At 53.2% G+C, this 21,622-nt stretch overlaps 1 protein-coding gene across 2 annotated transcripts in view; it reads right to left on the bottom strand.

Annotated features, from left to right (window-relative positions):
• EBF4 (EBF family member 4) overlaps positions 1-12,005 on the bottom strand; it is a 68,900-nt gene extending 56,895 nt beyond the window's left edge. Inside the window, exons 1-2 of one of the 2 annotated variants that reach the window (XR_008654550.2) lie at positions 11,627-12,005; positions 10,996-11,117 (exon numbers count right to left, since the gene is read on the bottom strand). Coding sequence is in view for 1 of the 2 variants with exons in the window: in XM_055265812.2 (XP_055121787.2) it covers positions 10,996-11,117; positions 11,627-11,935 (431 nt within the window). In the remaining variant the exon portion in view is untranslated. The remainder of the gene's footprint in view (positions 1-10,995; positions 11,118-11,626) is intronic. The other variant, XM_055265812.2, reaches the window with a different exon arrangement.
• Positions 12,006-21,622: the final 9,617 nt, after the last annotated feature.

The raw sequence follows: 21,622 nt of genomic DNA, 5'->3' as shown, positions 1-21,622 counted from the left end.
TGACAGCAGGAGGAAGGCATTCCCTCTTCCCCAAATATCCCCTGCATCCCACTGATACACCAAGCACTGGACACATGGCAACAACTGGGGCTAGGAGCAAATGCCTGGAAGAGGGGAGAGAGAGAGAGAGGTACAACATCAGAAAAAGGGGCAGGTGCCCCCCGAAAGATGTCACCATGCAAAAAAACTCGAGAAGTAAAGGAAGAAAACATTAATTCTTCTTATGGGAGATGAAGGGAAGGCTTCATGGAATGGTGGCTTTTCCCTAAGTCCTTGAGGAATAAACAGAAGCTCAACAGATGAACAAGGAAAAGGGCAGAATAAACAGCATAAGGAACGGCTGGATGTGCAGAGGCTGCTGCTGTACCGCAGGTGTCAAAAAGTGAAGTGAAAGGAGGAAAGTTTGTACTGGAAGTTCGTGCCAGATCATGGAAGGACACAGACACCAGGGGAAGGGGTTAGATTCTCTTCTCTGAGCCACGGCCTTCCAAAGTGTGTTCCTTAGATCTCTCATGGCTCCAGAGCCTCCCTTGAGAAAAGGGTGCTGTGGCCACATACATGGGTGTATTTGGGGGGCCCTAGGACACCCTCCAGGAATGTACCCTGCTTGAGTTGGCTAGGGCTGGTGCCCTGTCTATGCGGGAGCCAGCCTACAAGATGGTTCCCAGTGAGCCCCACCGCCTGGGATTCATGCCCTTAGCCCTCTCTTGTATTGTGTTGGGATTGGCCTGTGAGGTCAATAGACTATGGCAGGAGTAATAGCATATAACTTCCAAGGTTAGATCATAAAAGCGCTGTAGCTTCTGACTTCTTCCCTCTTTTGGATTAGTGATTCAGGGGGAAGCCAGCTGCCATGTCTTGATGACACTTAAGTAGCCCAATGGAGAGGTCCACAGGGAGAATAACTGAGGCCTCCTGCCGACAGCCAGCCCTGACTTGCCAGCATGAGTGACCTTGGAAGCAGATCCACCCGCCTCAGTCAATCCTTCAGACGACTGCAGCCCCAGCTCTCATCTTGCTGCAGCCTCATGAGAGGCCCTGATCCAGAACCACCAGGTTAGTCTGCTCCCTTATTTCTGACCTCAGAAATTGTGTGAGATAATAAATGTTTGTTGTTTTAAGTTGCTAAGTTTTGGAGTCAGTTTTTTTTTTTTTTTTTAGATACAAATTTGAAGACTTGGGCTCAAGACCTGCCCCGCCTTTTTTTCTTCAAGGCAGGATCTCACTCTGTCACGCAGGCTGCAGTGCAGGCTGCAATCACAGCTCACTGCAGCTTCGACCTACTGGCTCAAATGATCCCGCTGCCTCAGTCCTCCAAGCAGGTGTGACTACAGGTGCATGCCTCCACACCCGGCTAAATGATCCTTCTGCCTTGGCTTCCCAAAGTGCCGTGATTACAGGCATGAGCCACCATGCCCAACCTGGAATAATTTTTTTTGAGACAGGGTTTTGCTCTGTCATCTGGGCTGGAGTGATCATAGCTCATAGCAACCTTGAACTCCTAGACTTAAGCAATCCTCCTGCCTCAGCCTCCCAAAGAGCTGGGATTACAGATGTGAGCCATCATACTCAGCTTGGAGTAACTTTTTTTTTTAAAGACAGGGTCTTGCTCTGTTGTCCAGGCTGGAGTGCAGTGGTGTGATCTCAGCTCACTGTAGCCTCAACCTCTGGGACTCAGGCAATCCTCCCACCTCAGCCTCCTGACTAGCTGGGACTACAGGCATGCACCACCATGCCTGGACAATTTTGTTTACTTTTTGTAGAGATGAGGCTGGACTTGAACTTCTGGGCTCCAGCTTTCTCCCATCTTGGCCTCCCAAAGTGCTGGGATTACAGGTGCCAACCACTACACCTGGCCAACTGGCACACCCTGCTTGCCTGACTACGGAGCACATGGTTTGGGAAACATGACTAAAGGCCACTAGAAAGTTCTGAAGCCAGGCAGGGCTTAAAGATGCTATGGGGGAAAGGAGGGTGCAGTGTGGGGGACAAGAGAGAGGCTGCTGCAGGGATGCAGGGGAGCGCCGAGGATGGGGAACTGCCTTGAGGACCACTTAGGTCAGCTTGTCCAGGTGCCCATCATGAGCATGCTCCTGTGACAATGGCTGCCACAGTCACCACTAATTACTGTTTTTCTTCATATAACTTTAAACCAGTTTATTCTTTTACTTGGCTTCAGGCTAAGCCATAACACCTAGGATGTCATGGGCATGAGGGACTTGCTATTGTTTTACACATACAAATTATAATAAATAGTAAAATGGAAAATGTTTCCTCCTCTTGAAAGCTTGCCCCGGAGCCTCTCTCAGTGGTCCACATGAAATGCTGACTTAGGAGGCAGAAGCCATAAGTCTTCTTGTCCTTCCCTGATCAAGATGAGGGGAGGGGACCTCCAATATCTTTTTTTTTTTTTGCCCTGTCACCCAGGCTGGAGTGCGATGGCACAATTATAGCTCACTGCAGCCTCAACCTCCTAGGCTCACGTGATCCTCCCACCTCAGCCTTCTGAGTAGCTGGGACTACAGGCATGAGCCACCATGCCCAGCTAATTAATTTTGGAGAGATGGGGTCTCACTATGTTATCCAGGCTGATCTTGAACTCCTGGGCTCAAGTGATCCTCCTGCCTTGGCCTCCCAAAGTGCTGGGATTATAGTCTTGAGCCACTGCGCCCGGCCTCAACACCTTTCTTTCTGACCAGATTCTTTTTACAGATGCTCCTTTCCCTAGGGAATTCACTGTCCCTCCATCCTTCCCTGCTTCACCCCCTCGCCCTCAGGCTGCAGTCCTTTCAAGTTGAGGCCTTGATGGCTCCTCACCCGCTCCCCAGCCAGCAAGAGGCAGGGAAGCCCTAAGAGGGCTTTCGATCACAGCGGGGCCCTGATTACTGTTGATGAATATGCTAATGAGGCCTCAACCCTGAGCTCCTCCCTCCTGCTCCCAGGACCAGCTTAACTTGAACTCCACCGGGGATGGGTTCCAGGACCACCTAGTGGGAGAGAAGGCCAGAGGAGATGGGTTTGTGAAGCACTCCCAGGTCCCTGTGGCTTTTATCCTGTCATCTAGCCCAGCGAAGGGGCCTGGAAGGCTCTCAGGCAGCGGGGAGGGAGGCTGTAGAGGGAAAAGGAAGCCTTGCCAGAGGAGTGGTGGGTGCTGAGAAATAATGGAATCTCCCAGACCACTGGACATGCCCTTTCTACACAGACACCCTGCAAGTGCTCAGGCCAAATTCCAGACTGGTGCAGCATAAATCAAAGATGCTGGCCTGAGCTTCCTGTCTCACCCAAATATCAGCCATTCCTGGGTCCTGGCTGCCCCCCAGCTCCTGCCAGGCTGCTGAGGACCAGACCTGGGAAGTCTGGCATAAGCCCCAAGCCAAGCTTCCTTCCCAGGGCTCAGCATCCCTGCAGGAGGGGATTACACAGGAGCGAGGGCACAGGGACCTAGGGAGGGGGAAGACAGCAGGTTCCCCTGGGGTCTCTGGGCCAGTGTCTTCTGCCAGCTGGGGGCAAGGAGGGGCTGCCCTGCTTTGCACGCCTGTGCCCTGCCCCATAGTAGGTTTAGGCTCAGTCCATTGCCCCGAGGCAGCCCAGAGCGGCATCCTGCCCTTCCCCAGCATGGCTCAGTGGGTCTGAGGCACACTCACCCTCCCAGGCTCACACCCACCCGTGGAGCAGCACTGGTTAGTTTACAGCTGCAGGACAAGATCCGTGCCATGGACAACAACAGGGCAGCCCCAGCCCCTTCCAACCAGAGGAGGACTGCAGAGTGGGCAAGAGCCCTGCAGCACACATGGGGCTGCCCCTTGCCTGGGAATGTTTCCAGCTCACCCTGTTCGTAGCCCTGTCAGGCCTGGAGAAGCTCAAGGCAAGACGAGCAAAGGATACTTCCTATGAACAAGAGACGGAGAAGGACACGAGGAACAGCATGTTGCAGGGAATAGGACTTGAGGCAGGTGTCGACGGTGCCTCCTCCTTATTGACCCCAACGTGCAGGAGGTGACCAATCAACACTCGTAGAATGGAAATGCAAGTTCCAAAGAGACAGGGCTGGGGAAGGGGAAGGGGAGATTTCTTATTCCTTGGGGGTAGCTGATGCTCTTGTAATGAGAAAACAAACCCAGACTAAAGAACAGAAAGAAAGAAACACAGAGATAGAGACTCAAACAGCTCAGGAGGTGCTGAGTGGTCTGAGGGCCCCTGATGGGCACATCCTGGGTGCAGATGTGTGGGGACACAGGTGGGCGGTGGGGGCCACTGTCTGCCCTCAGACTGGCTTAGAGACAGAGAGATGTGGACCAAGGCCAATGTCTTTGATCCCATGGTGCTGCTCCAAAGTGATGCTGCCTAAGACAAACATTGGGGTGTGGAGAGAAACTGCAAGTATGTCTTTTGATATGTATCCTTAATCTAAAAGAAAGAAAGTGGGAGAGGGGGAATAGAGCTTCTGAAGCCTGGAGAGGCAAGTATTTTATTTGGGTTCCCCTAGAAGCAGACCTGGGGACAAGGATTCAAATACCAACAGTGTATCTGGGCAGTGATTCAGAAACACTGGGGGTTGGGGGTGAGACAAAGATGAGAAAGCAGCCTATAGAGGGTGCATTTTCAAGTCCCCACTGTGGGCACCCTGGAGCTCCATTCCATGGGGAACTCTGGAAACAGCATGGAATGTGTGCCTCAGCATTACCCCACCAGAGGGATGGGTGAGGGAGCTGGGGTATTTATCCACCAACTCCAGTCAGTCACTGATGGAGGGCTTCTAGGGCTGTTACTTCTCAGGTACTTCTGGGCTGAGCAGAGCAGGCCCTGGCAGCCTGAGCAAGTCCTCAAGTAAAGGGAAGCAGATAATAGCAAGGGAGGCAGACCCTTGACCAAGGGTCCTGAGGGGATGTGGGTGGGTACCAACTGCCAGTCATTCAGAGGTCTGGGGTACAATGGATGCCAGCAAAGCTACAGCCCCAAGGCCCTGAGTGCAGCTTGGCAGGTATCAGTTTATGACAAATACAAGTAAGAACTGCCTCACCTGGCACATGTACTGCTGGCACCCATAATTCAGAAACAGCTTATTCACTTAGCATCATTAGTGAACAAACCATGCCACATAAGCGCCTTTTCCAGAGAAATGCAGCTGAGTGACAAAATCAGCCACATTAACCACTTTTGCAAGACTGCAAAATGAATTATACATTTCCTCGCTTTCTTAAAAAGATTGTTTCAAGCACAATGTTCAAAACACTTTCTTCTCAACTCCAGAGTGTCCTGAGGCAGTGGGACATTTGCCCCTGTACGAAAGAACCCAGATTTGGGAAGAGAATATGCTCACTTTTGTATTTCCACTGTGCCCCACTCACTTCCTTCCCATCTTTTGTTCTTAAATAGACCGAAAATTAAAGGAGACTCTTTGAGACACCTAAAAAGATTTATGTTGCACAGATGCATTTTGGTCAGAGTCAACATACTTTGTAGTGAGCATGGGTGTGCATGGACATCCTGAGCACTGTTAAGAATCCAGGTTCAAGCCAACACCAAGGGCAACCTGACCTTCACAGCCTAGGCCATTCAGGTGGACTGTGCTCCAGAATGTATGCGGATGCCTGTGGGGAGATGCTGGAAGCTGCAGACGTGTCTGACTGCTACTGCTGGGGCTGCCCAGCAGGTCCTGGGAGATGCTCCTTTGCAAGGCTGAGCAGGACACTCCAGGGCCCTTTTCGCGGCAGCTGCTCTCCCCTGCCACAGCATAACTGTCTGGTACAGACAAAGCCCCCCTCACAGTCTCTGTTCTCTCTTCCCAAGGCCACTCACGGCTCTTCACATCCTTGACTACATGCTTGTTATAAATGTGAGCAATTTAACCACAGCCAGCTCAAATCCCACAGAGGACAAGTGACCAAGGCTGGAGCCTTGGCCTCCTCTCAGAGGCACCCCCAGGCGTCTTGCCTTCCCTTCTCCCCACCAAATCCTAACTCTTGGCTGCCTTGATAACTCAAGGTTTTGAGCCGTGCCTTGCCCTGGCCCTAATTTGTCTTTGAGTCTGGGATGCTGGGGCTACAGGGGACAAGCCCTACTTTCATCAGTAATAGGGGGAGGCTCTTTGTTGACACCCCTCAGCCCAGGAAGTGGAAGGAGCAAAAACTCCTGCATCTCATCCCTTTTCGCAGATTTCCCCAAAGTCTCTCTCTGCTAAGTCCAGCTCTTCTTAGCCCCATCCTGACAGGGCTCCATCAGTCCCTTTCCTCTACATCCCCCCTTCCTCCAAGCATCCCGTTGGCCCCCCGCTCTCCCCTGCAGGCATCCTCTGGACCCCGGGACTGCTGATGATGATCAAGCTGGGCCTGGCCTTCCTGCCCCAGACAAGATCTATTGGCCTGGCCCTGCCCAGCCCCTGACATGCCAACCCCTGACCATGGTGCAGACTGGGGAAGATAAAAGCAGCAGCTCAGTGGGGCACACCCACCTCAACAATGCTTGCACAGGGAGGACCTGGTGGCTGCAGGCAGCTGCCCAGAGCCTGTGTCCAGATGGTCCTGATGGAGATGAGGTTTGGGTCTGGGGAGGGTCCCTATCCCCTCTTCCCACTGTCCCAGCAGCTGCCCTGCTCACCTGCCCCAGGAAATTGGCACAGTGACCAAAGTCCCTGAAGGCAGGGGAAAGGGAGGGGGAAGGATCTCACAGGCCTGCTCTCCCCCTCTTCTTTTGGCCCTCAATTCTACCTAAAGACTCCCCACTCCACTGCTCTCTGCCCACCCTCTCGCCACCCACCCACAGGCCTGCCTGCCAGGTCCCAGGCTGAGAATCGGCTATGAATTATTAAAGCAAACAAAAGCATTTCCTAGCAGGGATGCTAGCCTGCAGCTGCTTACAGGAAAGGCAGCCCCAGCTGGCCTCCCTCTCCGGGGCCCTGCTAGTGTGCAGGGACCAGCTCCAGTGGGAGGTCTGGCCTGGGCCCTCCAGAGGTCTCCCCAGACTGGGAAGCACATCAGAAGGAGAAGAGAGCTACTTCTGTGTCGAGTGTGCCAGCAGGAGGACTTGAGTCTTCAGGGGAGTCAGGGGAAGATGGGCTGGGGCTGGGCAAATGGAGCTCAGAGATAAAGTCCTGTCGGCTCAGGGCAGGGGCAGGGGTCCTTGTGCAGACTACCCTGGTAGGAAGACATTGGTAGGGAGAGGGCAACCCTCTCCACCAGCCTTCCCATCCCCATTGCCTCCAGTTTAAGGGGAGGCAGCCCCTCTGCTCTCCCTACCCCTGCCCTTTTTTTTTTTTGGAGACAGAGTCTTGCTCTGTCACCCAGGCTGGAGTGCAGTGGCGCGATCTCAGCTCACTGCAAGCTCTGCCTCCCAGGTTCACGCCATTCTCCTGCCTCAGCCTCCCGAGTAGCCGGGACTACAGGTGCCAGCCACCACGCCCGGCTAATTTTCTTGTATTTTTAGTAGAGATGGGGTTTCAATGTGTCAGCCAGGATGGTCTCGATCTCCTGACCTCGTGATCTGCCCGCCTCGGCCTCCCAAAGTGCTGGCATTACAGGCATGAGCCATCGCACCCAGCCCTCCCTACCCCTCTTTTGCTCAGAACTTTCCTTCCTGTTGGCAGAGCCTCCCTCACTGATCTTAGCAGGCTTTCTGGGCCTTTTCCTCCCCACCCACCTTCTGTAAAATCTTAGCATTGTTGTAAAAGTCAAGTTGTACAACTGGACAAGAGAAACTGCTCCAGTAGCTGATTCCTGGGTCAGGTAGAACCTGGAGTCTCCCAAAGTCAAGAGGGGAACCCAATATAAGGGGACTTGGGAGCCCTCTGAGAAACATTACTGCTTCCTCCGGCAGACGATTATCACCCCCACCCCCCATGGACAGCTTGAGCCTGCCCTGGGTGCTGTGGACACAAGGATGAATGGACCGCTACCCTTGCCTTAGGGGAAGGCCCCAGCTGGCAGGGCAAGGAGGACCGGGACAGGCAGAGGACAGCAGATGCTGGCCTATGGTAAGCATTCGTAGGCAGCACTAAAGCCACTCCCCTGGGCAGGGTGGGAGGGCACAGAAAGAGCAGGTGCTGGGGTCAGTGGGTGTGGGAGGGAGTCCTGAGGCTGGTGAGACTTAATCCAGGGGATGTGCGGGTGCTGAGGACAGAGGGATTGTTTCAATAGACCATATAGCACTTACTGGAGGCGCAGCTAATTCTCCAAGTATCCACTGCCTGCCAAGTATCACGCAGAGGAGGCTGGGGAGGAAGGCTGGAGTCAGACCATGATAGGCCTTGAATGTTGGAGATATCCATGAGGAAGCAGTGGGGCTTGGGGGGTTGGTTGCTTTATTTTATTTTATTTTATTTATTTACTTATTTATTTTTGAGGCACAGTTTCACTCTGCCGCCCAGGCTGGAGTACAGTGGTGCGATCTTGGCTCACTGAAGCCTCTGCCTCCCGAGATCAAGCAATCCTCCCACCTCAGCCTCCCAAGTAGCTGGGACTACAGGCATGCTTCACCACGCCCGGCTAATTTTTGTATTATTAGTAGAGATAGGGTTTCACCATGTTGGCTAGACTGGTCTAGAACTCCTGGCCTCAAGTGAAACGCCCACCTGGGCCTCCCAAAGTGCTGGAATTACAGGCGTGAGCCACCGCGCCCAGTCTGGTCGCTTTATTTGTAATCGGAGAGAGACATGATCAGAAAAAAGTACTTTGGAAATACTGCTTTGGTCCCCAATACAGGGAAGATGGTTTTAGGGGAGTGGTGAATGGCTGGGGCTAGGCGCTGGGCCAGGAGGCTGAGGTGGTAACCAGGGTGCAGTTAACCTTCAAGCCAGGGAGGAAGCGGGTGGAGGGCCAGGGGGTTTCATTGCTAAAAGTGGTGGCTGAGGGCACTGAGATTGGGACTAGGACACAGAAAAGAACATTCCTAAGCCTTGACAATCAGGCAACTGTGGGGTGAGGCTGAGGAAGGTGTCAAAGCCAACTCTCGGATCCCGGTGAGTCTTTTGGGACAGCACTTCCATGAAAGTTTCTCAGAGATGAGAGGGAGAGAAACCAGGCAGCGATTAAGGCGGCGGCAGGGCCAGGGGGAGGAATTTTCATTGTTGCTGTTTTGGGATGAGAAGACCTGCGCAGAGGACTGACTGAGGAACAAGATACAACTGTAGTGATGACAGACAACACAGGGAAGAGTGGGGAGGAAGGATGAAGCAGCTCCCTCTGGGACAGGGAGGAAAGTCAGCTGAACAACAAAGCGAGTGGGGGCTCCTTGTCTATGTCCTGAGACAGAGAAGTCTCCAAACCTGGTGATTAGCAGACCGAGCCTGAAAGAAAGCCCGTTCACATTGCGGAAGCCCTCTGCATCCCAGCATGTGGCCCTCACAATGTGGGGACTCAGACTGGACACCCCAAGCCCACTCAACCCCACTATGCGCAGACACCACTGCTGTGGCCCATGCTCTGGGGGAAGCCTTATCCCCACACTTCTTGAACCCCACGCAGTCTCCAAGGGCACTGCCTCCTTCACGTCTGCTTCCCCTTCATCAGACCTGCCTCTGGGTAGGCAGAGGGAAAGGTTGCAGAGAAATGGAACCTTAACTCCCAGAGGCCCCCGTCAGCACTCCTCACCCACTCTTACTAAGAGCTCTCGCCACACAGAGGGGGCCATGTTAAGAAACTGACCTTCTCAAGTTGAAAAAAAAAAGACGAGAACCAACAGAAGAATAGGCAGGAGGTGGAATTGTAAGCATAGCACAGGAAAACACAAGTTAATGGGAAGAAAAATAGGAAGGAAATACACTAAAATGTTGACAGTAGTTGTATTAGAGAGGAGGGACTAAATTTTTTATTTTCCAGTTTTTCTGGAATATAGCTATATCCCTTGTAAAAGTTTTGGAAATTAACTCATCCACAAGACCCTTTCTCTTCCGGAAGAGATCAGCTCTAGAGCCCCCCAGCGTTCCCTGACAGCCAGGAAAGGACCGGCGTGCAGAAACGGCTTCAGTTTGCGCATGAAGCGCGGTGTGTGTCTGTTACACGGTGAGGTTGAGGCGTCCTCCGGGGTGTGAATGTGGGCTCCTGTGTCAGGCCCGGTCTGCCCTAAGCCCCCCATTCAGAATCCCTTTGGGCTGCTGGAACAGCTCAGACTTCTGGGAAGCCCAGTGCCCACCCTGTCCCAGCTGTCAGCATAGCTGGCACCTCCCTAATCCTAACCACAGTGACTCCCCATAGGATACCTAAATGCCTCCCTCCATGGTCACAGCTGAAGGTGCAAAAAGCCAGGGGGTGCAGGTGCTTTGGGGGCAGGTCAATCAACTTTTAAAGTTCGCCTTCAAATCCTGGAGTCAATCCCCTGCTGATTGCAGACCCCTGCAAAGAAGTCAGAGGAGACCGGCGCGGGTGCTGGGTTCCCAGGGACTCTCTGCCTTCCAAAAGACCTACCAGAAAAATACCTGAGGGAAAGGAAGGGGCCCTGCCCAGTTCCCAGGCCAATCAGTCCAGCCAGGCCGACTGCCCACCTCATCTCTTCGCCACTGTCCAGCCCCCAGCCGCTTCTCTGGCTCTGCACACCCCCATCCTCCAACTCTGAGGGGCGTGGGAAAGGAAAAAGGGGGCTGGGTTTCGTGCCTTTCCTGACAGAGAGCTGCGGAATTGGACAAGGAGAGTCACTGCGACTGCCCAGGAAGGAGGGGCTGGACGTTCCTAGACGGCCGGTGGCTGTGGGTCATGGCTCGGAGCTCTGCCTCTTCTCTCAGAGCCATAGACAGCCCGGCTGGGGTGGCATTCACCGCCGAACCCGCAAGCGGCCGTCAGAAATCTACCCGGGCAGCCCGGAGTGGAGGCAGAAGCCCCGCCCCGGCCCGCCCCACATCCTCAGGAGGCAGCACAGGCACTCCGGACGGGGTGGGCGGGGGAGCTCGCCGGGACCGTCCAGAGTTAGGGCTCCTACCGCCCCTGGCTCCAGCAGCTCCAGCAAGCTGAGCTGAGGCGGCGCGGAGCCGTCCAACCCGAGCGCACCGGGTCCGGTCCGAGCGCTTACCTCTGCGCCGCGGTGCTGGCGTCCAGGATGCCCGCGCCTTGCATCCAGGAGCGCACTGAGCCCAGGCCGGCGGGCAGCAGCGGCTCCTCCTTCAGGTTCAGCCCGCTGCGGGGCAGAGCGTCCTGCGCAGGGAACATGAGGGCGCGCGGTGAGTGAGCGCCCCCGCCGCCCCGGATCCGGTCTCGCTGAGGCTGCGGGCGTCTAGCTCAGCCCGACCCGACGGCACCAGGCGCCTCCAGCAGCGCAGCGCCGAGTCCGGGCGGCTCAGTGCGCGCTCTCCTCTTGGGCGCTCCCTCGGAGAAAGCGGGTCCGCGGGCGCCGGCGCTGTCCCCTCCCCTCCTGGGGCGCGGGGCGGGGAGATGGAGGGATTCCCCCGCGGCCTGAGCGCTGGCGGGCAGACTGCGAGCGGGGCGGGGAGGGCGGGGAGCGGAGCCCGCACCCGATCCGCGCGGAGGCGCCCCAGAGGCGCGCTCTGGCGGCTGCCCGGGGCCGCGGTCGTCGGAGGGGGGGGGGGGCCCGAGCGCCCCGGGAGCTGCCTCGGGCAAGGCGGGGGCGCGGGGCTGCCCGCCCTTTCCCCCTCGCCGCCCCCACCTCCCGCCCGCCCGCGGCGCCAGCGCGGGGCGCTGATTACCATCTGGGAGGCGGAGGCTGCGGGCGCGGAGCTCGGCGGCGGCGGCGACAGTGGCGGCAGCGGCGGCAGGAGCAGCAGCAGCCGCGCGTCCCGGGGAAAGGCTGGGGCCGCGCCGGGCCAGCAGACGCCGCCGCCGCCGGCGCCCCGCGTGCCCCGGCGTCCCGGCCCTGCCGTAGCCCCGGGCGGCAGCACCTGGAGCAGCAGCAGCAACAGCCCGGCCGACTCCCCCCGGGGCCCGGTTCCCGCGCCGCCCCTCCGCGGCCGCCGCCGCCCGCCGCTCCCCGGGGCCTGGCCTCGGGCCCGGGCCATCCCGCCGCCGCCGCCGCCGCTCCCGGGGGAGCGGTAGCCGAAGGGAGGGAGCGCAGGCGGGAGGAGGGATGTCGGGAGCGGGCGGGCCCAGGGGACGGGGGCCCGGGGGAGGCGGGGGCGGGGCGGCGCGGCCGGCCGAGGGGCGGCCGGGGACGTGACATCATCGGGGGAGGAGCGGCCGGGCCCGGGCCGCTGCGGCGGGGCGGACCCTGGCGAGTCTGTCGCCCGGGCTGGGGGCTGCGGCCTGCTCGAGGCCGCGGGAGGGAACGGAAGAGCCCGGCGGGGGCCACGGAAACCCGTGCAGGGAGGATCTGGGGCCGCGCGGCGAGGGAGCCCGGCCGGAGCGGGAGGTGCGCGACCCGCTGCGCTCGGGAACCTCCGCGGCCTCCCCGTCGCCGCCGGACGAAGCCCCGGCGTCTTCGCGGCCTCATCTCCCTCCCCCGGCACCCGCTGTACTCTCCGCGCCCCGACGCCTTGTGCCTGGACTTGCTGCTCGTTTTGACGCCTCCGAGCTTTCGCTCTTGACGTTTTTCTCCTGCGTGACTGTACTCCCGCATTTCCCCGGCGACCCTGACCTCACTTTAACCCCAGCTAAAGACTGAAACGTCTCTGCCTCGGGCTGGGGCCCCAGACAAGCTGGGCGAATTCCCTGCATCCAACCATCCCTATTCCTGATGCTGGGTTACCTAAGCCTAAAGCATTTTCAGTTTCCCTCTGTGCCTTTCAGGAACCTCCTGATTTCTCATTGCAAGTTGAACAGGTAGGCTCAGAGCCCATCTCACCTTCTGTTTCTCCCCAGCCGCGTCCCCTCTCAGATCCCATTCCTTTTTTTTTTATTATTAGTTCCTGGCACAGAAGTCGTCTGGCCCTTGACCGTGGGGCAGAGACATTTCTGCCCCTCTCCCCACGTTGTCCTGGCCAGGCTTTGAGCAAGCCCAGAATGAGTCCAGCAGTTTCCCGTAGAACAGCATGGGGGCCACCTGCCCTGCCTGCCATGTTCACGCTCAGACACCCCTGCAATAACACTTTCCTGCTCCAACTCACTCTCATCCTCTTTTGGGGGGCCTCCAAGTGTGAGTTATGTTCTGTCCCACATTGGCCCAGATGAGGCGTCCTGGGGGCACTGCTGGTTCTCCTACCATCACAGAGGCCCTCTCACCTCCTTTCCTGGTCTCTTTACCACCTCTTCTCTCTATGCCTCTCCCCATCACTCACAGGGGGCTGCCATTCCCACCAGGACTCCTTCAGGTCTCAGCTTTTACCCTAGGTGGGATTATCAAACATGGGCCTCTCCTTAAGACGATTCTTAAGCCAGTCTCTTTCTCCTTCTCCTGATCTGCCTCTCTAAATCTTGCTTCTCACAGTGTGGTCCCTGGACCAGCAGCACTGACATCACCTGGGAGCTGGTGGTGAGGAATGCAGACTCTTAGGCCCTGCCCGGACCTGCTGAATCAGAACCTGCAATTTTCCAAGACCTGTACACACATTACAAGTGAGAAGCCCCCCAGAGCTGTTCCACACTTGCTCCACTCCTCTCCCCAACATTAAGACCCACCTCTGGCTCTCATTTCCAGCAGACACCCTTCCTCTTACCCAGTGGAGAGGACTCAGGGAATCCTGGCAGAACTCTGCCGGCACCATCAGCAGCGCATGCTCCTCCTCGTTTCTGTCTTTTCACCCATTCTCTTCTCCCCGTCTTCCACTGTGGAGATGGATGTGGAACCTTTTTGCTCAGTCCTGTCTTCTGCCTTTCCTGAGGTTACCCCACCCATCTCCTATTTGTGTCTCAATATGTTCTTTTCTCTGCTCAGATCTCCCCATTCTTAAAAGAACTGTCCCCTCCTCCTCGCCTCCTTCTTCAATTTCTGCCCCTCCTGTGTCTGAGACCGTTCACAGGAACGCTCTGCCAAGGATGCCTGACTGGCCCCCAGCAAGCCACTCCTGGAGCCCTTGCGGGCTGGCTCCCTTCCAGCCCTGCCTTCCTGCTTCTGCTCTCAGACTCCGTGGTCTCTCTTGGGCTTCAGGCCCTGGGACCTCCTGGCAGCAGTGGGCTACCCCACCCCCCAACCCCACACACACATGGAAAACCACCCTGATGACCAGATATACATATACATATATATGTGTGTGTGTGTGTGTGTGTGTATGTATTTACACACACCTGGGAAATACATATATATATGTATATATATCTGGTGTATATGTATTTACACACACCTGGGAAACCGCCCTGATGACCAGAGCACACTGTCTTTCTCCTCTGCCCTCTGAGCACCTCAGGCTGCTGTGCCTGGTGCTCTTCTTCTGTTCTCCCCTCACAGAACTCACGTTCCTCCACAGTTGCAGAGAACATCTTTGAGGAAATAGTCTCCCTGTATGGGACTCTTGCTTCTGTCAGTCCTGAACATCAGTGGGTGAGGACAGGGCTGGGCTTGGCCCTCAGAGAGGAGAGGAGCACCTGCCTCCAGGGAGGGTCCCTATCCCAAGAGGCTCTGTCCCTAAGCCTGGATGGGGCTTCTTGGTCTCCACAGGTTCACTCTCCACCAGCTAGCTCTTCTTCCTGACTCCCCTGTATCTGTGCTGGGCATCCATCCTCCTCCTGCTGCCCACCAGGCTTGGAGTTTGGGAATCATCTCCAATACTTTTCTCTCCCGGTCCTGCACCTACCTGTTTGGTCTTAAGGGGTCTCCCTTCCCTTTCCTCCCTACCCCAGTGCCCACAGAGAATATCTAATAGCAAAACATACTTTTCCTCCACTGGACTTCACCTGGCTTGAAGCAGATATGGAATTCCCAGTTCTGCCCACAGCCTCCTCCCTTAGCTCCCATCCCCAGCTGCTCACCCCCAAACACCCCCATCCTCCTGCCACAGTTTTAAAAAGTGTTGCTTGGATTGGGCCATCGCCTGCTTAGAAACTTAAATGTATTTTTGTGGCTTCTCAAATAGACATTTAGGCCCTTAGTTTGGGAACATTCTAGGCCCTTTGATGCTCTATCCAATTTCTCTTGCTGGCCAGCCTAACCTCCACTCCCTTGCTGTGTGAGTTTCTTGCTTATCCAGCATGGGAGATCACACCGTTTCCCAAACCCAGCTCCCTCTCTCCCAGCTCCAGCCTTCATGCTGGCTGGCCCTTCCCGCCGGAATGCCCTCACTTTGCAGCATTCATTTTTGTGATGATTGAAGTGCTTTGGTTGGAATGCTTTTCATTCTGGAAGGTTGTCCCCAAGGTAGACTGGGGGATAGGTGCTCAGAATTAACCTGCGGCAGAAGGTGGAATCAGTCAGCCCAGGAAAGTGGCACTGAGTTAAGGCTCAGTCATCATAAGCTGGGGCAGTCTCCCAACTTGTGTGGGTTTCTGTTCTATCCTAACCACATGGAACAGAAAACTAGCCAGGATGGTGTTTGAGGCTTCCCAGAGCCTGCAGCCCCAGAGAAGGGCTCCTGGGTTAGAGCTGCTGAACCAAGAGGTGATGAAGGGAGGAAAGTCAATGAGCAGTTCTGGGGCAGCACTTAGGGGTCGGAGGTGAGTGTCTCTGCTTTAGACATGGCTTTAGATCCAGGTGAAAGTCTGTTGTTTCTTGGAACTCTCTGTGTGCTTTTATTTTGCATTAGTTATCTTATTTTTTAACCTTTTATTTATTTATTGTTTTAGAGTTAGGGTCTCACTCTGTCACCCAGGCTGGAGTGCAGTCGCACGATCATAACTCACTGTATCCTCAAACTCCTGGGCTCAAGTCCTTCCTCCTTAGCCTCTCAAGTAGCTGGGATTGCAGGTGTGCACCACCATGCCTGGCTAATATAATTTTTTTTTTGAGACAGAGGTCTTGCTATGTTGCCCAGGCTGGTCTCGAACTCTTGGCCTCAAGTGATCCTCGTGCCTTGGCCTCCCAAAGTGCTGGGATTATAGGTGTGAGCCACTGTGCCAGCCATGCATTATTTATCCTAGTTCCTTTGTATATTTTCCCGTTCCAACTGCTGCATCTTCTCGATGAGAAAGGAATTTGGTGGGTGGGGTGGGGCGAAGTGATGCAACTGTGGCCACAGAGAGCTACAGGGGTGGTAATGACAGAGGAAGCTTGGTGCACGCCTGCAGAGAATGCCACTCTCTTCTGGCAGGGGCTCACCACAAACCCTCAGGCTAGAGCCTCGGGTCTCATTCTGCGCTTTCATTGTGCTCATGTCCACGAGAAGGGCTTTTTTGTGAGTGGCCAGTGCTAGAGAGTGAGCAGATAATGAAACCCAGGTGGTGCCCTTATGAGCTCACAGTCAGGTGGCAGGAGACTCATGAATGCTCAGTGTCACTCTGGAGTGACCTGGGCTGTTACAGAAGCGGAGCAAGTCCTGGGACAAGCACAGAAAAAGGGCCTGAGCCTGAAGATGAGGAGGGGCCCAGGAGCAGCTTGTGTAAAGACTAGCAGAGCGGAATGAGTGGGTTTGCTGCACTTGCTTCAAGGTGGAGGTTTTAGCACCTAGCACCGGGAGGGTCATGCTGGTGCCTAACATGCCATGCTAAGGAGTTTGGACATTTTTTCTGTAGGTCTAGTCATAAAACAATGTTTTTTTTTTACATCAGCAGAACTCCCCCCCGCCTCCGCCTCATTAAGCGGGTGCAAACCATATAAAACAAATAGGAAGTGGTGAGTTATGCTGAGGCGCGCTTGGCCACGCTGTGTGTTGGGCCATAGCGCCCCCTGGAGGCCCCAAAGTGTGATGCCGGCACTTGGATCCACTTCCTGTCAAGTACCCTGACGGTAATTAAAATTAAAGGAGGAATACAAAAACTAAAGCGCGCATTAATTATGGAAATTCTCATAGTTCCATGAAGAAATCCAGAATGACAAGGGTCATCCAAGAAGGTGGTCTGGTAGGTATGCGCCAGCTCTGGGCCTTCCTCGCTGTTGATTCCTGAGGCCTCTTCAATTGCTTCAAGAAAACCCCACAGCACAAGTATTAGTCTTGCCCTAGGATCCATCCCATCCCACATCTAGGCTGAGTTATTCAATCTTGAATAATAAAACAATAGGAGCCATCGTGGTGGACCCTTTGGCAGGAGAGTCGAGCTCCTATCCCCAGGCTCTGGGATCATTGGTCCTGGTTGTTCACACACCTGCCAATCACAAACAACTTAAAAGACACCCGGTCTCAATGCCCACTGATGAAGAGGAAGGGAACCATTTTCCTAGTGCAGCAAGCGATGCCCACTCCCTGCTATTTTGCAGAGCATGGCTGTCCCCTGCAGTCTCGAACCTAAAACTGCAGCAGCACCCAACACTATCCCTGATGGCTGCCCCTTAGCTACTCATAGGCAATAGCAACAATTTTGAAAAATTATATATATATATATATATATATATATATATATATATATATATATTTACCAGTGGGGCAAGATCAAATTCATTTTCAAATTGCTGGGGAGGGCCAGGCACGGTGGCTCACGCCTGTAACCCCAGCACTTTGGGAGGCCAAGGCGGGCAGATCATTTGAGGCCAGGAGCTTGAGATCAGGCCGGCCAACATGGCAAAAACCTGCCTCTACTGAAAAAAACAAACAAAACGAAACAAAAACAATACAAAGAAAACAAAAGTTACCCGGGTGCAGTGGCATGTGCCTCTGGTTCCAGCAACACGGGAGGCAGGGGCTCAGAACTACTACAGAGTACTTGAAATAAATAAGTAAAAGCTCAGCGCAGTTAAATTCCAAGTACATTGGGAGCAAACCTGAGTTCAGGTTACTTGGTTTAAATCAATGTCTCGCCACTGGCATAAATTGAACTTCAGTACTATGGCTACACTGTCTTCATTCTTACTTGACCCAACATCCCGTTGGCAGTAGGCACATTTATTCTAGATCACATTTGAGTTTCTTTTGTTTTTTTTTTAGATGGAGTCTCACTCCCGTCGCGCAGGCTGGAGTGCAGTGGTGCGATCTAGGCTCACTGCAATCTCTACCTCCCGGGTTCAAGCAATTCTCCTTCCTCAGCCTCCCGAGTAGCTGGGATTATAGGAGTGTGCCACCACGCCCAGCTAATTTTTGTATTTTTGGTAGAGACGGGGTTTCGCCATGTTGGCCAGGCTGGTCCCGACCTTCTGACCTCAGGCGGTCCACCCACCTTGGCCTCCCAAAGTGCTGGGATTACAGGCATGAGCCACCACGCCTGCCTTGAGTTTCCTAAAATGCTGAACTTAAGTCAGAATCCCATCTCTGCCACTCACCAGATGTGTAAACTTATACTGAGCCTCAGTTTCCCATCAAATGAGAATGATAGCACACAGTTGTGAAGGTGAAATAAAATTAAACACGAGGAAAACAATTTTACAAACTTTTGAACACTATACCTGTGTAAGGTTGCTATTCTGGGCGTTCAGCACCTTGGGTTTTCTTGTGGAAGTAGGAAAGATATATAACTGTCTTTGGCCGGGCGCGGTGGCTCACGCTTGTAATCCCAGCACTTTGGGAGGCCGAGGTGGGCGGATCACGAGGTCAGGAGATCGAGACCACGGTGAAACCCCGTCTCTACTAAAAAATACAAAAAATTAGCCAGGCGTAGTGGCGGGCGCCTGTAGTCCCAGCTACTGGGACTGAGGCAGAGGCTGAGGCAGGAGAATGGCGTGAACCCGGGAGGCGGAGCTTGCAGTGAGCCGAGATCGCGCCACTGCACTCCAGCCTGGGTGACAGAGCGAGACTCTGTCTCAAAAAAAAAAAAAAAAAAAAAAATAACTGTCTTTGTTGGAGACATTAAGCAGCTTATTTCATTTTCCAAATGGATACTAGGGACAAATATTTATACTTAAACTATTACATTAAAAACAAAAAAACAAGAGCATAATATTAAAAAAAAAAAAGCATGAGAAGTGCTTGAACCCAGGAGGAAGAGGCTGTTGCAGTGAGCCGATCGTGCCACTGCACTCCAGCCTGGGCAACAGAATGAGACTGTCTCAAAAAACAAAAACAAAAACCCAAATTGCTGGGGAGGTAGGAGGAGGGTGGGGGAGTGGGAGTCAAGAAGAAAGGAAACTATTATCCTTGAGGTAGAGCAGGGTGGGGTAGGGGTAGGGGGTGAGGGGAATATAGGGGGTAGGCAGGAGGGAGCTATTTTTCCCCTTGTCCCGGGTGAAGTGGGGAGAGGACTTGGCAGAGGCTGATTCTCCATGAGGCTTAATCTTCAGGCTGTCATCTACACCAGCCCCTTCCCAGGACCCCCAAATGTTCCTTGTGACACGTTCACATGGTTACATGTAATTGTGTATTCATAATTTTGTATTCTTCTTAAGGAGTTACTCCTCCAATTGTATAAGCTTCAGGTCTCCCAAAATCTAGATCTTCTGGTGGGACCTGGAGTTGGGTAGGAACGGTTCAGGTAAGAGATAATAAAGATCTAAACTAAAACAAGGTCAGTGGGGAGGGATGCGTTTCTTAATAGAAAAGTGCTATCATTTACTGGCCTGTAGCTCTTGCAGATGAGGATGTTTGATTCTTTTCTTCTTTTCTGTAACCATAGTGCTGTGAATAGTCCTTGGAGGATAAATATTTATGGATGAATACTTGTCTGGGAGGTAGAGGTCAGAAACTCATGATTGATTGGCTATGTGGGGTCCCACAGGGTGCCCCAAAGAGATGAGCTCCCAGCTGGGTGCGGTAGCTCATACCTGTAATCCCAGCACTTTGAGAGGCCAGGGCAGGTGGATCACCTGAGGTCAGCCTGGCCAACATGGTGAAACCCCGTTTCTACTAAAAATACAAAAAATTAGCTGGGCGTGGTGGTACACACCTGTAGTTCCAGCTACTCAGGAGGCTGAGGCAGGAGAATTGCTTGAACCTGGGAGGTGAAAGTTGCAGTGAGCCCATATTGCGCCACTGCACTACAGCTTGGGCGACAGAGTGAGACTCTGTCTTTAAAAATAAAAAGAGTCCCTTGTCACCTATCCCTACTCTGCTGTGTCACCCAGGCCTATTCCTGGTGTTGGGGAGAGAGGTCTTAAGCTCTCTCTTTCCTTAGCCTTCAATGGCTGCTTGGCCTGGGGGAGCGAGGTCCTTGCAATGTGCCATGTGGTGGAAAGAACACCGGACTTGGGGTCTGGAGACCTGAACTCGGTAGGCAAGTTACTGACTTATTCTCAGCTGCAGTTACTTCGTGGATAAGCCTGAGGTACTGGTGGCCAAGTGGTGCAACCATAAGTGGTTAACAGCTTTCTTTTTTTTTTAAATTATACTTTAAGTTTTAGGGTACATGTGCACAACGTGCAGGTTTGTTACATATGTATACATGTACCATGTGGGTGCGCTGCACCCATTAACTCGTCATTTACATTAGGTATATCTCCTAATGCTATCCCTCCCCCTTCCCCCCACCCCACAACAGGCCCCGGGGTGTGATGTTCCCCTTTCTGTGTCCAAGTGTTCTCATTGTTCAATTCCCACCTATGAGTGAGAACATGCGGTGTTTGGTTTTTTGTCCTTGTGATAGTTTGCTGAGAATGATGGTTTCCAGCTTCATCCATGTCCCTACAAAGGTCATGAACTCATCACTTTTTATGGCTGCATAGTATTCCATGGTATATATGTGCCACATTTTCTTAATCCAGCCTATCATTGTTGGACATTTGGGTTGGTTCCAAGTCTTTGCTATTGTGAATAGTGCCGCAATAAACATACGTGTGCATGTGTCTTTATAGCATCGTGATTTATACTCCTTTGGGTATATACCCAGTAATGGGATGGCTGGGTCAAATGGTATTTCTAGTTCTAGATCCCTGAGGAATCACCACACCGACTTCCACAATGGTTGAACCAGTTTACAGTCCCACCAACAGTGTAAAAGTGTTCCTATTTCTCCACATCCTCTCCAGCACCTGTTGTTTCCTGAATTTTTAATGATGGCCATTCTAACTGGTGTGAGATGGTATCTCATTGCGGTTTTGATTTGCATTTCTCTGATGGCCAGTGATGATGAGCATTTTTTCATGTGTCTTTTGGCTGCATAAATGTCTTCTTTTGAGAAGTGTCTATTCATATCCTTTGCCCACTTTTTGATGGGGTTGTTTTTTTCTTGTAAATTTGTTTGAGTTCTTTGTAGATTCTGGATATTAGCCCTTTGTCAGATGAGTAGATTGCAAAAATTTTCTCCCATTCTGTAGGTTGCCTGTTCACTCTGATGGTAGTTTCTTTTGCTGTGCAGAAGCTCTTTAGTTTAATTAGATCCCATTTGTAAATTTTGGCTTTTGTTGCCATTGCTTTTGGTATTTTAGACATGAAGTCCTTGCCCATGCCTATGTCCTGAATGGTATTGCCTAGGTTTTCTCCTAGGGTTTTTATGGTTTCAGGTCTAACATTTAAGTCTTTAATCCATCTTGAATTAATTTTTGTATAAGTTGTAAGGAAGGGGTCCAGTTTCAGCTTTCTACATATGGCTAGCCAGTTTTCCCAGCACCATTTATTAAATAGGGAATCCTTTCCCCATTTCTTGTTTTTGTCAGGTTTGTCAAAGATCAGATAGTTGTAGATGTATGGCATTACTTCTGAGGGCTCTGTTCTGTTCCATTGGTACCAATGTTTTGGTACCAAATCAATAAATGTAATCCAGCATATAAACAGAACCAACGACAAAAACCACATGGTTATCTCAATAGATGCAGAAAAGGCCTTTGACAAAATTCAACAACTCTTCATGCTAAAAACTCTCAATGA

Source organism: Symphalangus syndactylus, chromosome 24 (genome assembly GCF_028878055.3).
Source record: "Symphalangus syndactylus isolate Jambi chromosome 24, NHGRI_mSymSyn1-v2.1_pri, whole genome shotgun sequence".
NCBI lineage: Eukaryota > Metazoa > Chordata > Mammalia > Primates > Hylobatidae > Symphalangus > Symphalangus syndactylus.
Note: the sequence above shows the minus strand (reverse complement) of the source record. Positions and strands in the feature narration are given on the sequence as shown.